Source organism: Dipodomys spectabilis, unplaced genomic scaffold, assembly GCF_019054845.1.
Source record: "Dipodomys spectabilis isolate Male_0828 unplaced genomic scaffold, ASM1905484v1 ptg000174l, whole genome shotgun sequence".
Lineage (NCBI taxonomy): Eukaryota > Metazoa > Chordata > Mammalia > Rodentia > Heteromyidae > Dipodomys > Dipodomys spectabilis.
Genome location: NW_024870851.1, coordinates 1,783,262 through 1,800,665, shown reverse-complemented (window position 1 = coordinate 1,800,665; position 17,404 = coordinate 1,783,262). Strand labels below are relative to the sequence as shown.

The 17,404-nt window shown below is 37.4% G+C and overlaps 1 protein-coding gene across 1 annotated transcript in view; it reads right to left on the bottom strand.

Annotated features, from left to right (window-relative positions):
• Positions 1–9,692: 9,692 nt before the first annotated feature.
• Positions 9,693–17,404, bottom strand: part of Atf2 (activating transcription factor 2) — a 79,062-nt gene continuing 71,350 nt past the window's right edge. The window contains 2 exon segments of the mRNA XM_042694057.1: positions 9,693–12,046; positions 12,048–12,253. Of these exon segments, the coding sequence (XP_042549991.1) occupies positions 12,023–12,046; positions 12,048–12,253 (230 nt within the window). The 3' untranslated portion in view covers positions 9,693–12,022.

Genomic DNA, 17,404 nt, shown 5'->3' with positions numbered 1-17,404 from the left:
AGGGGAGATTCTGTAAACTAAATATGGCAAACTTTCTGAAATATAGAATCGGTGCAACTTCTAGAATCTTCAAAAAAAATCCTATAATTTTGTAAAAAAAACAAAATCCTGAGATTATGAATCAAAGGTGTTGAGCATCCTTGAATTGTATCCTTACTGTCCAGACTTATCAGCCTGGGCTAGCTTTGAAAACCATACTTCTCCAGATCTCAGTATCCCAAGTAGTGAGAGTTATAGATATGATCCACTAGTGCCCGGTTAATTCTAATTGTGAGGGGCAGGATAAACTGGGGCCTGAATTCAGAGCCCAGGCATTGTCCCTGAGCTTTTTTGCTCAAGGCTAGTGTTCTGCCACTTGAATCACAACTCCATGTTCAGCTTCCTGGTGGTTAACTGGAGACAAGAGTTTCACAGACTTTCTTGCCCTGTCTGGCTTCAAACTGTGATGCTCAGATCTCAGCCTCCTGAATAGCTAGGATTATAGGTTGAGCCACCAGTGCCTGAGTCCTAGGACTCTCCTAGGGCCAATTATACCAATAGCTAAGATTTGCTGAGAATATAATGTATGCCAGGCATTACTTTTAAGTGTTTCATTTGTATTCTCCCATTTACACTCATCATACTTCTCTAGAGGAGGAAGTGCTATTATTTGCATTTTAGGAATTTAGTACAATATGAAAGATTTATACAATCTGAAGAGAAACCAGAGTATACATTTTAGGAATTAAGACACAAAGAAGCTAATTAACTAGCCTAAAAAACTTACTAGTTAGAAGCTATTGGAATTTGGCTACAAAGCTAAGTAGTCTATCTCCATGCCATTACCCTGTGGAATGCCACTACTGCAATTGGAGAAAGAGAGGGGCAGATCTTATAGGGGTTCAGTTGATAAGCATAACTCAAAGGAGAAGCTCATCAGACACCTGCACATCTGGTGTGGAGTTCAGGAGAGAGATCCAGGGTAGGGATTCCAGTCACTGGGCATGGGAACAATTAGCCAACAAGGTAGGGAGGGTGGTTACAGGATGAGGAGGAAGAGAAGAAGAGGAAAGTAGAGGAGGAGGAAGAGGGAAGAGAGAAGAAGAAGAGGAAGAAAGATGAGAGGAAGAGGAAGAAGGAAGAGGCACAAGGAGGATGGGGAAAGAGGAAGAAGATGAGGAAGAAGAACAGGAGGGGGAGGAGGAGAAAGACCTTAAAAGTTACTTTGGGAATACAAGATAAGACTGCAAGACTGGCAAGGAGACTAAGGCAGGTAGAAGAAAAATGGGAGAGTATAGTGACCTATAAATCAAAAGAAGAGGGCTGGGAATGTGGTTTAGCAGTAGAGAGCTTGCCTAGCATGCATGAAGCCCTGGGTTTGATTCCTCAGTGCCACAGAAAAAGCCCAAAGTGGGCCTGTGGTTCAAGTGTTAGAGTGCTAGTCCTGAGTAAAAGAACCTCAGGAACATTGCCCAGGTCCTGAGGTCAAGCCACAGAACTGGCAAAAAAAGAAAAGAAAAGAAGTGGTTGTCTTAAAAAGAAGGGAATGCCAAAGGTATGAAATACCTTTACAGGGGCCCATTGATCCAGATGCATTGTATTCATGCATTGTAATGGTAAATCCTTTGTACAACTATTCACAGATAATAAAAAATAATTTTCTAAGAGAAGGGAATACATGCACTGGCATAGCTAAAGGGCTTCATGAAAGAACTGCATATGCAATGATAGCCACAAGGATGGAGGTGCCAGAGTTTAATAAAAAACAAAAACAATTCTGATTGACTCTTTGCTTGCAATTTTTTTTTTTTTTACCTAATATGAAGAAGTCATGAGAATCTGCCTCTCTGCCTTGTGGTAGAAAGACTACTTGAATTATTTTGTTGCACAATGAAACTTTTGGTAGTAAATTCAAATTTAAGCCAAAAAAATGAAACAAAAATATTTCCAATATACCAAATGCAATAAATACATAAAATGCTTATTAGATTTGGAAATTTGAAAGTCGTCAGAAATCTTAGTAATGCCAAGTGGAAGAGTATAGATAGCGGTTAGATAACCCTACCCGAAAAATAACCAAAGCAAAAAGGGGTATGAGTGTGGTTCAAGGGAAAAAGAGCCTGATTAGCAAACTTACAGGCTCTGAGTTCAAACCCCATTATGGGGTAGGAAGGATTGGGAACAGCAAGTACAAACATTTTTTAAAACCTGGATGTTAAAGACAATAGGACTAAAGGTAGAAGGAAGGAGTCACTGTGTAAGTTTGAGGTTGGTCTGCTCCTAGGCTGGGAGAGACAAACCAGTTTTTCTGTTTGTTTTTTTGTTTTTTGTTGGTCATGGGGCCTGAACTCTGGGCCTGGGCAGTGTCCCTCAGCTCTTCAGCTCAAGGCTACTATTCTACCACTTGAGTCACAGCGCCACTTCCAGCTTTTTCTGCTTATATGGTGCTGAGGAATCAAACACAGGGCCTCATGCATGCAAGGCAAGCACTCTACCACTGAGCCAACTTCCCAGCCCACAAACCAGTTTTTCTAAGATAGGAATGAGTCAGGAGGAAGGCAGAGAGGAAGGTGGAGAGGTCTGGGGCTCTGTGAAAGGGGCCCAAAGAGTATCCTAAAGAGGCCTGGGGAATGCCCAGCCTCAGATGGAAGCACTGGGCTCTAGCTTCTTCAGTAGAAGAACAAACCTCTTCCACCTAATAGGAAGGAAAAAGAGAAGGTAGGTGGGGTGAGGTGCAGGTACAGGTTAGCATACAAATTTAGGAGCAGAAAGCTGAGGTGGGGGCCCATCTGATGATATATCTTTTCTCTGTGCAATAGGATGGCAGAGCCACCTTCTTCAGAGAGCTGAGAACCTGGCTATAAATTTCGCAAGAGTGGAGATGAGCAATGTGCCAGCTACTCAAGAAGCTGATATCTGAAGGATTGCTGTACAAAGCCAGCCTGAGGAGAAAACTCCATGAGGTGCTATCTTTAAGTAACTAGCAAAGAAGCTGGACTGGAGTTGTGGCTCAAATGATAGAATACCAGCAGAGGCTCTGAGTTCAAGCCCTTGTACAAGCAAAACAAAAAGAGTGGAGATGACTCTCAGGCTACACAGATAAGGGTTCTGTGGGCCTCATTCTGAAAATGTCAAATCTGGGGAAGATGTTCTGGAGACTTTGAAGTTGAGCCTGTATGTATCCTACTGGCTAGCTATATGGTATTGGCACCCACATGTAAAGAAATAAGCACCAGTTAGTTACAATGGTAGCCAAAACACCATAACCAACAACCCCCAAATAACAGTGACCTGGTAAAATAACTGATAGTGAAATTGACCACAAAATTTCTACAAGAAACAACTATTTTCTTCACTTAAAAGAAGTTTCAACTACCACTAGGTGGTGTTTTGTTCAAGTAATTCAATATAAAAGTTTCTTTTTCCTTCTGTTTTGGAAGGAAATATTCTGAAAAGTAAACATACAACTGGCTGCATTTTTGTCTTTTAATTTTCTGACTCCCTTCAGTTTTCTAGGTCAGCCTTTTCAAGTTGTTTATCTTGTTCTGTCAGTAAGTTACTGACAGTAAGTTACTGAGATGGAAATGTGTGTTTCTCTTTCTTTTGGTGGTATGAAGATTGGAATTCAAGACTTTGTACTTGCTGGGCAGGCATCAGGCATATATATTACTGCTTGAACCATATCTCTAGCCCTGCTTTTCTCTCTCTAGAAAGACCAGGGGAATACAATGATGTAAAAGACAAATCTCACATCAGAAAAGTATGAATATTTACCTGCTTAAGAGAACATTCCAAATTTATTATTCATTTGACATACAAAACAGAAAAAAGTCATTTATTTTGGGGCCACTATCAGGGCGTGAACTCAGAACTTTGTACTCTCACTTCACTTCCTTGCTTACACTTGGGCCTCTACTACTTGAGCCAGACCTTCAGTCTGGCATTTTGTTGGTTATGGTTTCTGCCCTGCTAGGATAACCCTCCAGGTTTTGGCCTCTTGAAGAGCTAGGTTTATAGTTGTGAGCAACCAGGGCCTGAGTCAAATTCTCTTTCTTTTCTTTTCTCTCTCTCTCTTCCTTCCCTCCTTTCTTTTTAACAGAAGATACTTACCTTTTAAATAGTTTAACCTTTAATAGTTTCTACCACTCCTATGCTAGCCATATTAATTCTGTTACAAGTTTATTAGTAAAATCCCTTCACTAAACTAAACAAACTACTTAATTATGGATCACTTAGGAAAGCATTCTTGGCTAAAGTAACAACTCTTTCAGTAAAATAACTATTGCCCCTCATTACAGATGCAAGGCAGAATTTTAGGTGATAACTCAAAGCCTTCCTTTCCTTCTATGTTCAACCTGGGTGTAAACTCCAAATCTACTACTACTAGCACAGAATACCTGATATTTTACAAAGAAAACAGATTTATTTGCTCTTATTATTCCAGAGGCTGGAAAGGGCCGAATCCCCTGGCTGTCTCTGATGAGAGTCTTATTTATACTACTTCAATTTGTGATGGGATATGGAAAGGAAGGGGATATCCACAAGAAGGCAAAACACGAAGGGTGGATGCTAATTAAAATGTGGCATCCTTTTCCTGCTGGGTTCCAGCAAGCCAGACATGAAGCTAATTTTCCAGCCACCATAATATCTGTAGGGTATTTATTAAGCAGGAACTCTGAGCTCCTCTGAACGTTTTGGTGAGGTTTGGCTTGGATACAACTTTCAGGGTCTGGTTGGGTTCAAAAGCTTTCCCACCCCTTGCATTCTTTTTTTCTGCCACTCTAGAATCTAGGCCTTAGTTCAAACTTGATTCATACCCAAAAGGGAAGTGCCATCCATCTCAGTTGTTCTCAGAATTCTGGACACATGCAGCACTTTGTGATGTGAAGGGTGGAGAGGGGGACACAGAGTAGGGACCCCCAAAGCCTTCCACCAGCCCAGAGTTAATTTCCTGAAGCCAAGTGAGCGGCCATTGTCTGTTGTTTAGGTTCTCAGATCCCCAGTTCCCACTGTCTCTGTCTGGAGCACCATGACAACTCAACTTGAACTCAGTCCCTTCTTGATCTCCAGGAGACAAAGCTGGAAACAAAAGGAGTCAGCAAAGAAAATGACCTCCTGCACCCCCACATGTACTAACTGCTTATCTACTCCACCCCTACAGTCGTTCACATCCCACCAGAGGAAGTTGGAGGAGTGGATGGTTTGGGAGCAGTTGATAAGAAACAAACCAAAGAATTCACGCCAGGGCTTCTTTGATGAGGATGCAAGTTTTAGGGAGGCTTTTCCTCCTCTGTGTCCCCTAGCTGCTTTGCATAAAGAACTCTTCTAAATCAATATTTAACTTCTACCACAAACATCACTTGTACAAAATCTGGCTATAGAGAGAGCTCTTGGCCTCTGGTCTTTACCTCTTAGAGCAGGGAGGCCGGCTGCCGATGAGCTGTGAATCTGAAGCCTCTTTGGTCACGTGACTGTAGAGACTGCTATTTAGAGCACATAGGCTCTTGTTGGTTAGCATACATGGATACTGTGTCTGAAGAAAGTATCAAGAAGGGCACTAAGAAGCCAGAGGCCTCTGAGTGTCTCTGGCACTTTAGCCTGAAGGTGGACTATGTTCTCCAGCTATGGTTGCCCTCTGTGCACTGTCTTGACCCCCACTCATACCCAGGGAGAGCTGAGACCAGTTAAGAAAACTTAAAAAGACCTAATTAAACCAGGTGTGAGTGGCTCACACCTGTCATCCTAGCTTCTCAGGAGCCTGAGATCTGAGGATTGCAGTTGGAAGCCAGCCCAAGTTAGAAAGTCCATGAGACTCTTATCTCCAATTAGCCACACAAGCCGCGCGCGCGCGCACACACACACACACACACACACACACACACACACACACACAAAAGCTGGAAGTGGAGTTGTAGTTCAAGTGGTGGTGCACTAGCCTTGAGCAAAAAAGTTTAGGGACAGCCCAGGCCATAGGACTGGCTCAAACATAAAAACCTAATAAGACTTTGCTGCAGGTCCTGGAATAAAGAAGGGTGGAAGTGGTGGAGGATACCACGAAGGGAAAAAAACTAAACAAACAAAAACAATTCAAATCCCAGACTATCCCACATCCAAGAAAAAAACAAAAAACTAGCAAGAAAACCTTACCTTCATTAGAGGCCCAGGGCTCTTCCCAGATGACCCTTTTTCCTCTTCTCACTTTCTCAGTCTACAGGGCTCAGGAGTAGCACACTCCAGCTGCCTCCATGCCTCAGCTCAGTGTACCCAATCCACTGGGAATACTTCCCACATTGTGTTTAAGTTAGAAATAACACACAAACTCTTATAAAATAGTAAATACTTGTCAATTGATTTTTATAGCCAACTCTACACGTATACTCAAACCCCTTGTTCGAAAACTAAAAAACCAATAATCTTCATGAGTTTATCTATTAAAAATCATAAATAAAAATTTAACCACTGGAATGTTGCTGGTAGGAATGCAAAAATGGTGCATTTAGGAAAACAATCGATCAGTTTCTTATGAATACACAATTGCCACTTAACCCAGGATTCCCAATCCCAGGTAATTATCCAAGAAACATAAAAGCATCGAGGGGAGGGAGAAGGTGGGGAGGTTCAGAGGGAAGGAATGCTAAGGGAAAAACAGAGGAGTGGGTAAAATGCTCGATAGGAAATGTACACATTACCTTACTCAAGTAACTAACCCCTTTGTACAGTATCTTTACAATAAAAACATATATTAAAAATATAAAAGCATAGTTATACAATGACTCAAATGTTTATGAGCTTCACTTATAACCAACAAAAATCTGATTGCTACCTGTCAGCTTTCCATCACTGTAACTAAATACCTGAGATAATCAACTTAAAAGGAAGAAATATTTAGTTTTTTCATAGTTTACTGTGGACTTTTCTTTCTAAAATTTCCCAATTTTTAGTGGGGTATATATATCTATATATATTTGTATATATATATATTTTGCTGACACTGTAGTGGGATTGTGCAAATGTTCACTTATACAGATTGTTGTACTTGGTATATTATTATATTAGTATATATTAATTGTAAAAATACAGTTTCGCTGGGTACCAGTGGCTCATGCCTGGAATCCTAGCTATTCAGGAAGTTAAGATCTGAGGAGATGTACATATAGATATATCTATCCATCTATCTATAGTTTCATTGACATTTTCTTACATGCACATGTTATGACATGATGTTAGTTTTCCATAATGGATTCCCAGACCATATGGTTAGTGCACATATGAAGCTCAACTGCACAGGATAGTGGGGATGGAGGTCCACTTTTTTTTTTTTTAAACAGGACAGACTTTCTATAAAACATAGGCAGGGACAGATAGGCTTCCTTTTGTATTTCTTTGTGGGTGTGACTTTTCTAGAGTGTCAGTTTGATGTCGAAGTGGAGTTCCAAATTCAGAAACTCCATGCTTTCTAAACTTTTCTCCCATCTCTATATAGGAACTAAGATTTAACTACTTGAAGATATTGTCACTAGTACCAATCATTACCCACTAAAAATGTTCCTAAAGATCATGAAAGATTTCCTTATTTGCAAAATTAAGTAGCAATTCAATGAAACCTTCATACACCTGTTTTTATTTTTGCAGTGCTGGGGAAGTAAATCAGGAGCCTTGCACATGTAATGTAAGAGCAATCTGTCACTGCACTATATATAGAATTCTTAACTTCCCGACTGTAAGAAATTTCCTTTTGTTCTGTACTCACTTCTTTTCCGCAAATGGATGCCGGATGGCATTTTCTCTGACAGTCCACACTGACTGAAGCATCTTGATTGGAACTTGACATACTGTAACAAGTTGTTAGCTGGTTTCCATGCAGGCCATGCATTGTCTGTTACTTAGACACTAATTTTCTCATTGCCCTTTTCTGAAAAATCAATGAGCCACCATATATCTAAAATGCTTTCAAGGCCTCTATACAACTTCATTTTTCTCCACTAAAATGCTTGCTTCCCCATCTGTCCTATCGAATGTAACACATTTTTAAAAATCCAAACTTTGGCCTTATGTTTTCTTTTATCCAAATTTTACCCATAATTTCAGAAGTCCTAAATCTAATAGTTATCTCCAAGTTTTCTAAACTAAGAAAACCTGTTTCCTAAGTAGCTAGACTATAATTATTTTCCTGTGAGAAGTGTAGTTAACTATGGCGTCTTTCCAAATGGATCCCACTTGGAGAGTCCTGGTCTTTATTTTTACTGTAGAATTTAACATTTTGGTACAAATAGGCACAATAGGTATCTAATAAAGTCTTTCCATGTTACTACGTGGGCCAAGATATAGGAAAAATCTAAGCTAATTATTTTTGCGTGTTTGTGCCAGTTCTGGTACTCGGACTCTGAGCTTTTGCTCAAGGCTAGTGCTATACTACTTGAGCCACAACTCCACTTCTGGCTTTTTGGTGGTTGGTTGGAAGGACTTAAGTTTTAAAATCTGCTATTTCCAGCTGGGCACCAGTGGCTCACTCCTGTAATCCTACCTACTCAGGAGGCTGTGATCTTGAATCGCTGTTCAGTCAGCCTGGGCAGGAAAGTCACACACAAAAAAGCTGGAAGCAGAGCTGTAGCTCAGATGTTAAGAGCACTGACAGTGCCCAGGTCCTAAATTCAAGAAAAAAAAAAAATCTGCTATCTCTAGATTATCCTGACCACAGAATAATTTGGAGGTAACTTAAGTTATATGGTTTCTTGTCTAGTATATAATTTCTTTAAACTTATAGACCTTCCAATTATTAGTAATATACATGTGTATATAGGTGTGTAGGGACTTGGATGTTCATAGAAGCAAAGTGTTAAGACTGCCCTTAGGACCTACAACACAAAAACACATGCACAGTGTATCTTGAGTCTATCATAGTAATCAAACCATGTGTCCAGCAACAGGCCAGTTGTTTGCCTGTTCTTTCCTCAAATGTTCATGGCTTTTCTTTCTTGGTGGTACAACTGATTGAACTCAGGGCCTCACACTTGTTGGGCCACTTAGAGCTATGCCTCTAGCTCTTTTATTACCTTGGTAATTTTGAAGATAAGGTCTTACTTTTTCTCTGGCCTGACCTTGGCTTTAGCCTCCCTACTTTTGCTTCCCCATGTCACTGAAGATGACAGGCACTCTGCACTGCACCCAGCCATTGTACTTTGGAGGCTCTTTTTATCTTGGGATAGCCTTGGATTGAAACCCCTTTATCTATACTTCCCAAATCACTGGGCTTACAGGCTTAAGCTACGACTGGGTTCTAGCAGCAGCACTCTAAGAAGACTATATATTACTCTCATTTCTATCAGTTTCCTTGTCATGATTATAATGCTTTTCCCTGCTTCTATCTTTGGTAATTTGCATTTAAGATGTTCCTTGAAACAGAATTTTTGAACACAGCAATTATTTTCCAGCTGATTCAAACTCTCATTAAAAAAATAACTAGAATGTTGGCGGTAGTGGGCAGGTGAGTATGAGATTGAAATCCAGGAAGTGTCCCAGGCTGGGGAGTTAAAAGTTCACTGTTATGAATGGGAATTGAAGTGAATAAGACAAAAGGAACAAGATCTGAACACAATGCAGTTAAAAGGTCTTCCAGAAATGCAAAGAAGAAAGCGTCTCATGATTTTTACAGGAAAAGAAAAATCATTATAGATAACACTATAAAAGACATAAAAACAAGCAGATTATGAACATAATTTAAAGATAGAATTTATTCTCTGATGGTTTACTCATGCAAACTGCACAAAAAGAAAATAGTACAGTTTGTGTAACATTGCAAATATAAGGACTCAAAATGCTAGGTACAGAAGTAGTGTGACATCCTGGAAGTCAAATGGAATTTGTGTTTATACAACTAATAATGATTTTTATTTGTTGAGTACAGACAGATTTACAATGAAAGTTTTGCTAACCTTGGTAAGCTCATTAACCGTTTACATGACTTCTTACATCTATGTACTTTTATTTTACAGTTGCAAGAATTCTGTTAACAAAGAACTTGAATTTGCATAAATAATAAGATGAAAGAAAAATGCAATGAAGGATTTAGGAGAGTGAAAATTGAGGCTGAATTACAATAAAAAATAGCCTTCCTGAAGAATTTTGTATTCTTGTATTTTGTGCCTTTGAGATCAACTCCTTAGCATAACTATGGCAAAATCAGGATTAGAAATTGATTACTTTAAAGCTAGGAAATCAGTTACAAATAAAGTTAGAATTACCAACTAAATTTTTTTTCAACTCTAACAAGCCAAACAATAAAAAAATTTCTATTATCTTCATACTTAAAAATCCTGAAATGTCGTTTGTATAATTTGCATCTTTCCCAGTTTGGAACTTAGGCAGGTGGGATATTCTCTTGAATTACCAAGTATATTCCACACAGGCTTTTAAAATGTCAGTCTCATTAGGAGATGGCACTGAGACTTTAGCAAATAATGTGGTATGGATGCAGAACAAACTGCACAACTTATTATAAATGCATTACAGATATTTACATAATGGAATCCTGCTTGAATGCCAGAAGTTACTACTGGATAAGACTCAACTATTTTACAAAGGTTTCTTACGCACACTTACTACTGTTAAATTTTTGTGTTTAACAATTTAGTCCATTTAAAATATTGTACTGTATCTTGAACATAATTGCAGAATAAAAATAGATAATGGCACATTAGAAAACTCAGTATCCCACAGATGACTGGATAATGAGGAAAGTGTACCTACAATCATCTCATCAGAAACAAGCTACATCATGGAATGTTAGTTATCCAAGCCTGCACAGTAATGACATTTTAAACTGCAATCATATTGGCCAGCATCACACAGAAGGCATTGTTAAACATTCAAGCAAAGATTGCTGGCTTAAACTATTGAAAGACACACACGCACAAACACACACACTCTCTCACTCATTCATACTTCCACTTTATAATTACATTGTTCTAAAGATAAGATACTGATTTTTTTCCCCACAAGAAACATTATCAAAATCTGCTACTAAAAGATGACAGTGCTTTCACAAGAATCAGTACAAGTTAGCTCGCAAGTACAAGACAATGGGGGTAAACAGTCCGAAAATTTCTAAGTAGTAATTTTAGGCTTTTCTGGCAACCATACCATACTTGATTATGCACAAACTTCTCAGTTTGTAACCTGAAATCTGGAAAAACAAAATGAAACAACCAAAAAACCCCCACCAACCCCCTCAAAAAATAACAAGAGCTAATTTCAAAAATTACTAGATATCTGATAACCCTGTATCGTATATTACATAATTTCATATTTTCAGCCTCAAAACATAGGTTTAAAATACTGAGCTTAAGACTTAAAAAATAAAGTCATTTTTGAAATGTTGAAGATTCCACAATTTTTGTCTACTTAAAGTCTTTTAAAAAATGCAATATTATGAATGACTTTGATTAAAGAGTGTGCATAAAAGCACTTTTACTATGTTCTCATTCACTTAAAAAAAAGTGTTCTCTAATATTCTTCCTTTTGCAATAATGTGCAAAATAAAAGGCAAAATGATTAAAATCAAATTTCTATCTTTCTCTTGCCTAGTGCTTTACGACTTTGTTCACATTGCAAAGCCAATAGGGACAATGCAGAACTTTGGTATAAATGATAACAACACTACCATCACAGTTGAGGGTTAAGGGTGGGCAAAAGAAATGGAAGTGGGAAGAGAGATTCAGTAACACCCCCATTTATTAAAACCATCAAATTAAAGTGAAACAAACCACAATGAATTATGATGCAATTTACACATTGAGCACAGAAAAAATAATAAATCTAACATTATAAAAAAGAAAAGCAAAATCAGTCTTTTTTTCAGAGACTAAAAACTGCTGTTCAGTCTGATCATCTACTGTTGCTACACCAACTTTAGAGCCAAATTTAATTTCAAGTAAAAAAAAAAAATTTACAACCACAGATTTCGCATAAATGGAAACTGGTCTTTCCTTGATTTTTTTTCCTTGAAGTCACTAATGAATATCTGGAATTGTTGTACTGCAGATTTTTAATCAACTTCCCGAGGGCTGTGACTGGGAGGAAGGAGCCATGACGATCTGAGAAAGTGCAGGCTCTGTACTCTGGTCCGCCATCTGGGAGAGGACTGAAGTGGCCACAGCTTCTGCCTTTGAGGTTGAACTGACTCCATTGGATGTGCTGACAGAACTGTGCTGTATAGCTTCTGCATGTGGACTACTTGGTACTGAAAGGTCTTCTGAACTATCATCTTTATCAGCAGCTAAGTGGAAAAGAGAAAAACTATTCATTTTCATAAAGTAAAAAAAGTACCAATTAAGTCAATACACAGAGTAAAAAGTTAGAAGGTGTTACACAAAATTGCGTACCTGAGTAATTGAGTATAAGTCATGAAGCAGGCAATTGTATTTGAAATAGGTCAAACAAAGGAATAACCATGCATAGGGGAATATCTGGGTGCTCAGTACCTCCCAGAATAGAATTGAATAAATATTTGCTAAACAGTGTTAAAGAAAATGAGGAAGGAATATAGGAGATAGCTTCTTATGAATATAATCAAACATTTATTGAGCAACATATTAAACAAAACTACTCTGTTTTGCCTTCATGTTATTCTTATTAAACGTAAAAAAGAATTTATAACTACATGCAAAAACAAAATGGGTCTTATTTTCAAAGTATTCTGCATTTTCCAAAACTATTTATTCTGGCTGACTTTGTTTCCTGCAGCCATGGATGATTACAACACCTGATTCTAATAATGCATACACATGAGAATAAGCAATAGTTAAGAGTCTAAATGCCACCAGCTGCTAAAACTGCATGAATTAATAAGGATTCAAATAAAAAGCTACACAAAACTCTAGATATTGCAACTGTAAGGATATTTAGGAAAGGGCATTCTAAGTATTTATGAAAATAAATCTACAATATTCAGAACCGAATAACAAATTGCTGCCATTTTCCTTATTTTAGAAGACTATAACTCAGTAGTTTATTGGAAATTTGTTAATGTAACGCAAATATTCATAATATCCGTAAATCCTAGATACAGTGGACATTGACAAGAACATTGCCAATGATACTGCTCCTTCTAGGACTGTGTCCTTGTAATAGAAATCACTATTCTGACATTTCTTCAACCAGCCCCGTCTTTGTAGATTTAATATGATACATATCCAAATATATATGTAGTTTAGTTTTATTTCTGTGTGAATGTGTACATGCCACAATTAGCATCTCTTGCTTTTGCTTGTTTTTTGTGCTCCAAGCTGGAGTTCTACCACTTGAACCATATCTCTACTTTTGGCTTTTTGCTCATTAATTGGAGAAGAGTTTCAAGGCTTTTTCTTCCTGGGCTGGTCAGGAACCATAATCCTCATCTCAGCAGCTAGGATTTCAGGTGTGAGCCATCATTGTCCAGCTGCTTTACTTTTAAACATTATAAAAACATTACCATATCAAACATATTCTTTTGAGCCTGACTTTTTTTCACTTAACATTAATAATTTGTATTTATCCCAGCATTTAGAAGGCACAGGCAGGAGGAACACAAATTTGGGCCCAGCCCAGAGAGTTCAGGTCAGCTAAAGCTACACAGACTCCCCCATGTCCCACTGTCCCAATCATGGGGTTTGAACTCAGAGCCTGAGTGTTGTCTTTGAGTTTTTTGCTCAAGGCTAGCGCTCTACCACTTTGAGCTACAGCACCCTTTCTTTAATTTAAAAAAATTTTTAGTTTTATTTACTTTTTTTAGACTATATCTTAAAAAATTCAACAATAACAGACTTATGATATGTAATTATAGAAGCTAGAAGTGTAAGTTATCTAACAGGCAAAACTTAAGCTCAAATAGAATTCTCCATTTTGCGTGTTTTTCTGAAATACAAGTTGTTTTTATTGAATTCTGACCCATCTATGTACCTCTGCAAGCAGTTTTTAAAATATGTTAGTGTGATGAAATCTCGCCTCTTCTATAAAATGCTATAGAATATATTAGTGTGATGAAATCTCGCCTCTTCTATAATATGCTATAAATGAAGAACTGTTTCTCTGGATCAAACCAGATCCTGAGATAGGATTTTTTTAAATCATATCTTTAAATCATATCATATCCTTAAAGATTACACAAAACAGAAAAAATACAATTAAGCAATAATGAGTATTAACAAACACTTATAAACCAGTTATAGCCAATACAACAGTTACATGTTCAAAGACAAGTAAACAGGCAATGACAGTTCAGCTGAAGAGAAAACAAAGACAGTACTATTTGTTTATTACACTACTATTCTTCAATAGAACAACAAGCTGACCTTTTCTGAATGCTAAATCCTAGAGATACATCAGCTTTCACAAAGATGCCAGTTGGGATGCAGAGTATAAAGTATAAATATATTCTGGAGACAATAGCTCAAAATAAGTAGTAAATATAATGAAAAAATGCTATCTGCAGACTTTCATAATTAAGCAAATTTTTCTTTTTTTAAGGGAAAAAGTAATAATTTGTGGTAATATTAACAGGCACTGAGGTTCATTGAAAATAGATTGAACAGATTGTACAGGAGGACATGTCTACACTGTAATAAAAGAAGGAAAAGAGTTTGAGCTTGGTAGCTAGTTTTAGGACTGCCCAAAGCAGAACGGAGATGCTGTAGGATGGTGTCACATAATCAACTTTGAAAGGGTCTCTTTCTCCCTAAATCAGTAAAATCACAATAATCAATTACAGAAGCCCCAGTTAACTAAGCCAGTATAAGGAAGTCTCCTGTGTGTTAACCCATCAAAATAAATTTAAAATGACCCTAGGGAAAAAATGAAGATGTTTCAAATAAGTATGTGTATTCTTTTTCCTTTTAATTGGCTTTGAGTAAGAAGTATTGATACATATGAGTGAAGTCATGAAAGAGAGGCACCATCTCCTTAAGGTCTATGGACACAGACTTGTCTTGCTGTTGGCTCTGTCTTCACAGGGCAGGCATGAAACAAGGCAGAAAACACTTCCTTCAATGGTGAGTTTCAACTGCCTTGAGCTCAACTTAGTCTTATGCAAATGAAGCACATTTAAGCCATGTTTTGATTCTTCAGCAAAGGCCCAGAGTATAGAGATAATGAACTTTAAATAGTTATTTTATTAATAAAATATACTCACGGAAAATTAATTGCATTGATACCATTAACTTCTAGGCTGCTTTTTTGAAAGGGTGAGGTGAACAGTGGCAGTACAAACCATCGTGGTCACTTATGAATTATGTAATCATAATTTATTCATATAAATTACCTTTGTGATGTGACATATTTATATTTGCCTTGTTCTAGAAAGCGAGGGGAGAAAAATTACCAGTAGAATCAGAAGCACACGAAAGATGTCATAATACATTCAAAGAACCACTTTTAGCTTAAAATATATCTATTTAATCTAAAAGAAACCAGATGTATGACAAGTCAATCTCCTACCCATACTCACAGGTATTTCAAATAATGAAATCATTAGTAGTTAGGGACCATGAAGCTTTTTTTGCATTTATAATTATAGAGAGAATAATATAACTTTGATTATGTATGTTCAAATCTAGGGAATATAAACTCATGGCAGTAAGATCATTTCCTAATGAAAATTAAATACTAAAACTTTATTACTATTTTTATTCAGGTTTTATATTACTTAGTATTTGAGGTGACTGATAGTTGTTGTTTTCCCATTACTGAGTTGTTTCCTACTGTGTGGTATAGGACTTTCAGAATTGAAACTGGGCTGCATGGTGTTAAAACTAACGCCTTAGAGCTGTGACTTAGTACTATCATTTTTACCTGCAAGACTGTAATATTCTTTACTTTCTACTTAAGCTTAGTTTTCTTTCACACTTTTTTTTTTGTCAGTTGTGGGGCTTGAACTCTGAGCCTGGGCATTGTCCCTGAGTTCTTCAGCTCAAGGTGAGCGCTCTACCACTTGAACCACAGCACCACTTCTGCTTTTCTGGTGGTTAATTGGTGATAGAGTCTCACAAACTTTTCTGGCCCGTCTGGCTTTGAACCTCGATCCTCAGAGCTCAGCCTCCTGAGTAGCTATTATTATAGGCACGAGCCACCAGCACCCGGCTCTTTCACACGTTTTTAAGGCTTTAGTAGCAGCATATCTCACCAACAAGTGTTATATGCTAAAATATGATCAAGAATATGAAATCTGGTAATTTCTTGGAAATTTATTCACTTAACAGATTAGAAGTCAAATTTCAAACAGTATAAATTTATAAATTAAGATTACTTTAAGTTTCTAAAATTACTTTAAGTTTCAGTTATCTCATAAGAAGTGAAGAAAATTAATTTACTTCAGTTAATTCAGCTAAATGACTAGGTAGGAACATACTTAAATATATTTCCAAACAATAAAAACATCTTGCTGGGAACCTGTAACCCTATCTACTCAGGACACTGAGATCTGAGGATCGCGGTTTGAAGCCAGCCTAGGAAGGAATTGGAGCTGTGGCTCAAGTGGTAGAGTGAAAGCCTTGAGCAAGTAAGCTAAAGAACAGCCCCTAAGCCCCAAGTGCAAACCCCAGGACTGGCAAACAAAGAAATAAATAAAAATTATCCATTTCTGCTAAAAATGAATAATTAGCTTGCATTTACTGAATATGTACTGTCTGGATAACAGTTAAAACTATTGGGATTATCCAATAAATGGTCAAAGATTAAAAATAATATATTTCAAAAAAAAAGATATTTCAAATTAAAAGTAGCTTGAGATAAGAGTTTTCTTCCAGTTTATAGAAACATTCCTTTTATTTTTATTTATTTATTTATTTTTATTTTTTGCCAGTCATGGGGCCTGAGCTCTGGGCCTGGGTGCTGTCCCTCAGCTTTTCAGCTCAAGGCTAGCACTCTACCACTTGAGCCACAGCGCCACTTTTGGCTTTTTCTGCTTATGTGGTGCTGAGGAATCGAACCCAGGGCCTCATGCATGCAAGGCAAGCACTCTACCACTGAACCACCTTCCCAGCAAACATTCCTTTTAAACTATCAAAATTCAAGACAGTTTTCTTGTTGAAGGAAATTATTTATGCATAATACTAAACTCAGTTGCTTCTACAGGAAATTACATTGTTAAGTCAAATGGGAATCATAATAGCCTCATCCCTGCAGCAATCATTGTTAATGTAAATCCCAAACATATTTCTATATGGTTCCAATTTGCTCTACAATGTGTTTGTTCCCTTGTCCTGTCAAAAAGATGAGATATCAAATAACTAATATTTGTATACTCAAAACTGACAAAAATCAGTGCTTTAAATATATATGGCCACCGAGAGTTGCTAAATCTACTGAATCTTTTAAATTAAAAAATATTGCCCATTCTGATGAAACTGCTTACAATGACTACAAGATGGCAGCCATTAAGTGTTATCGTGAACAC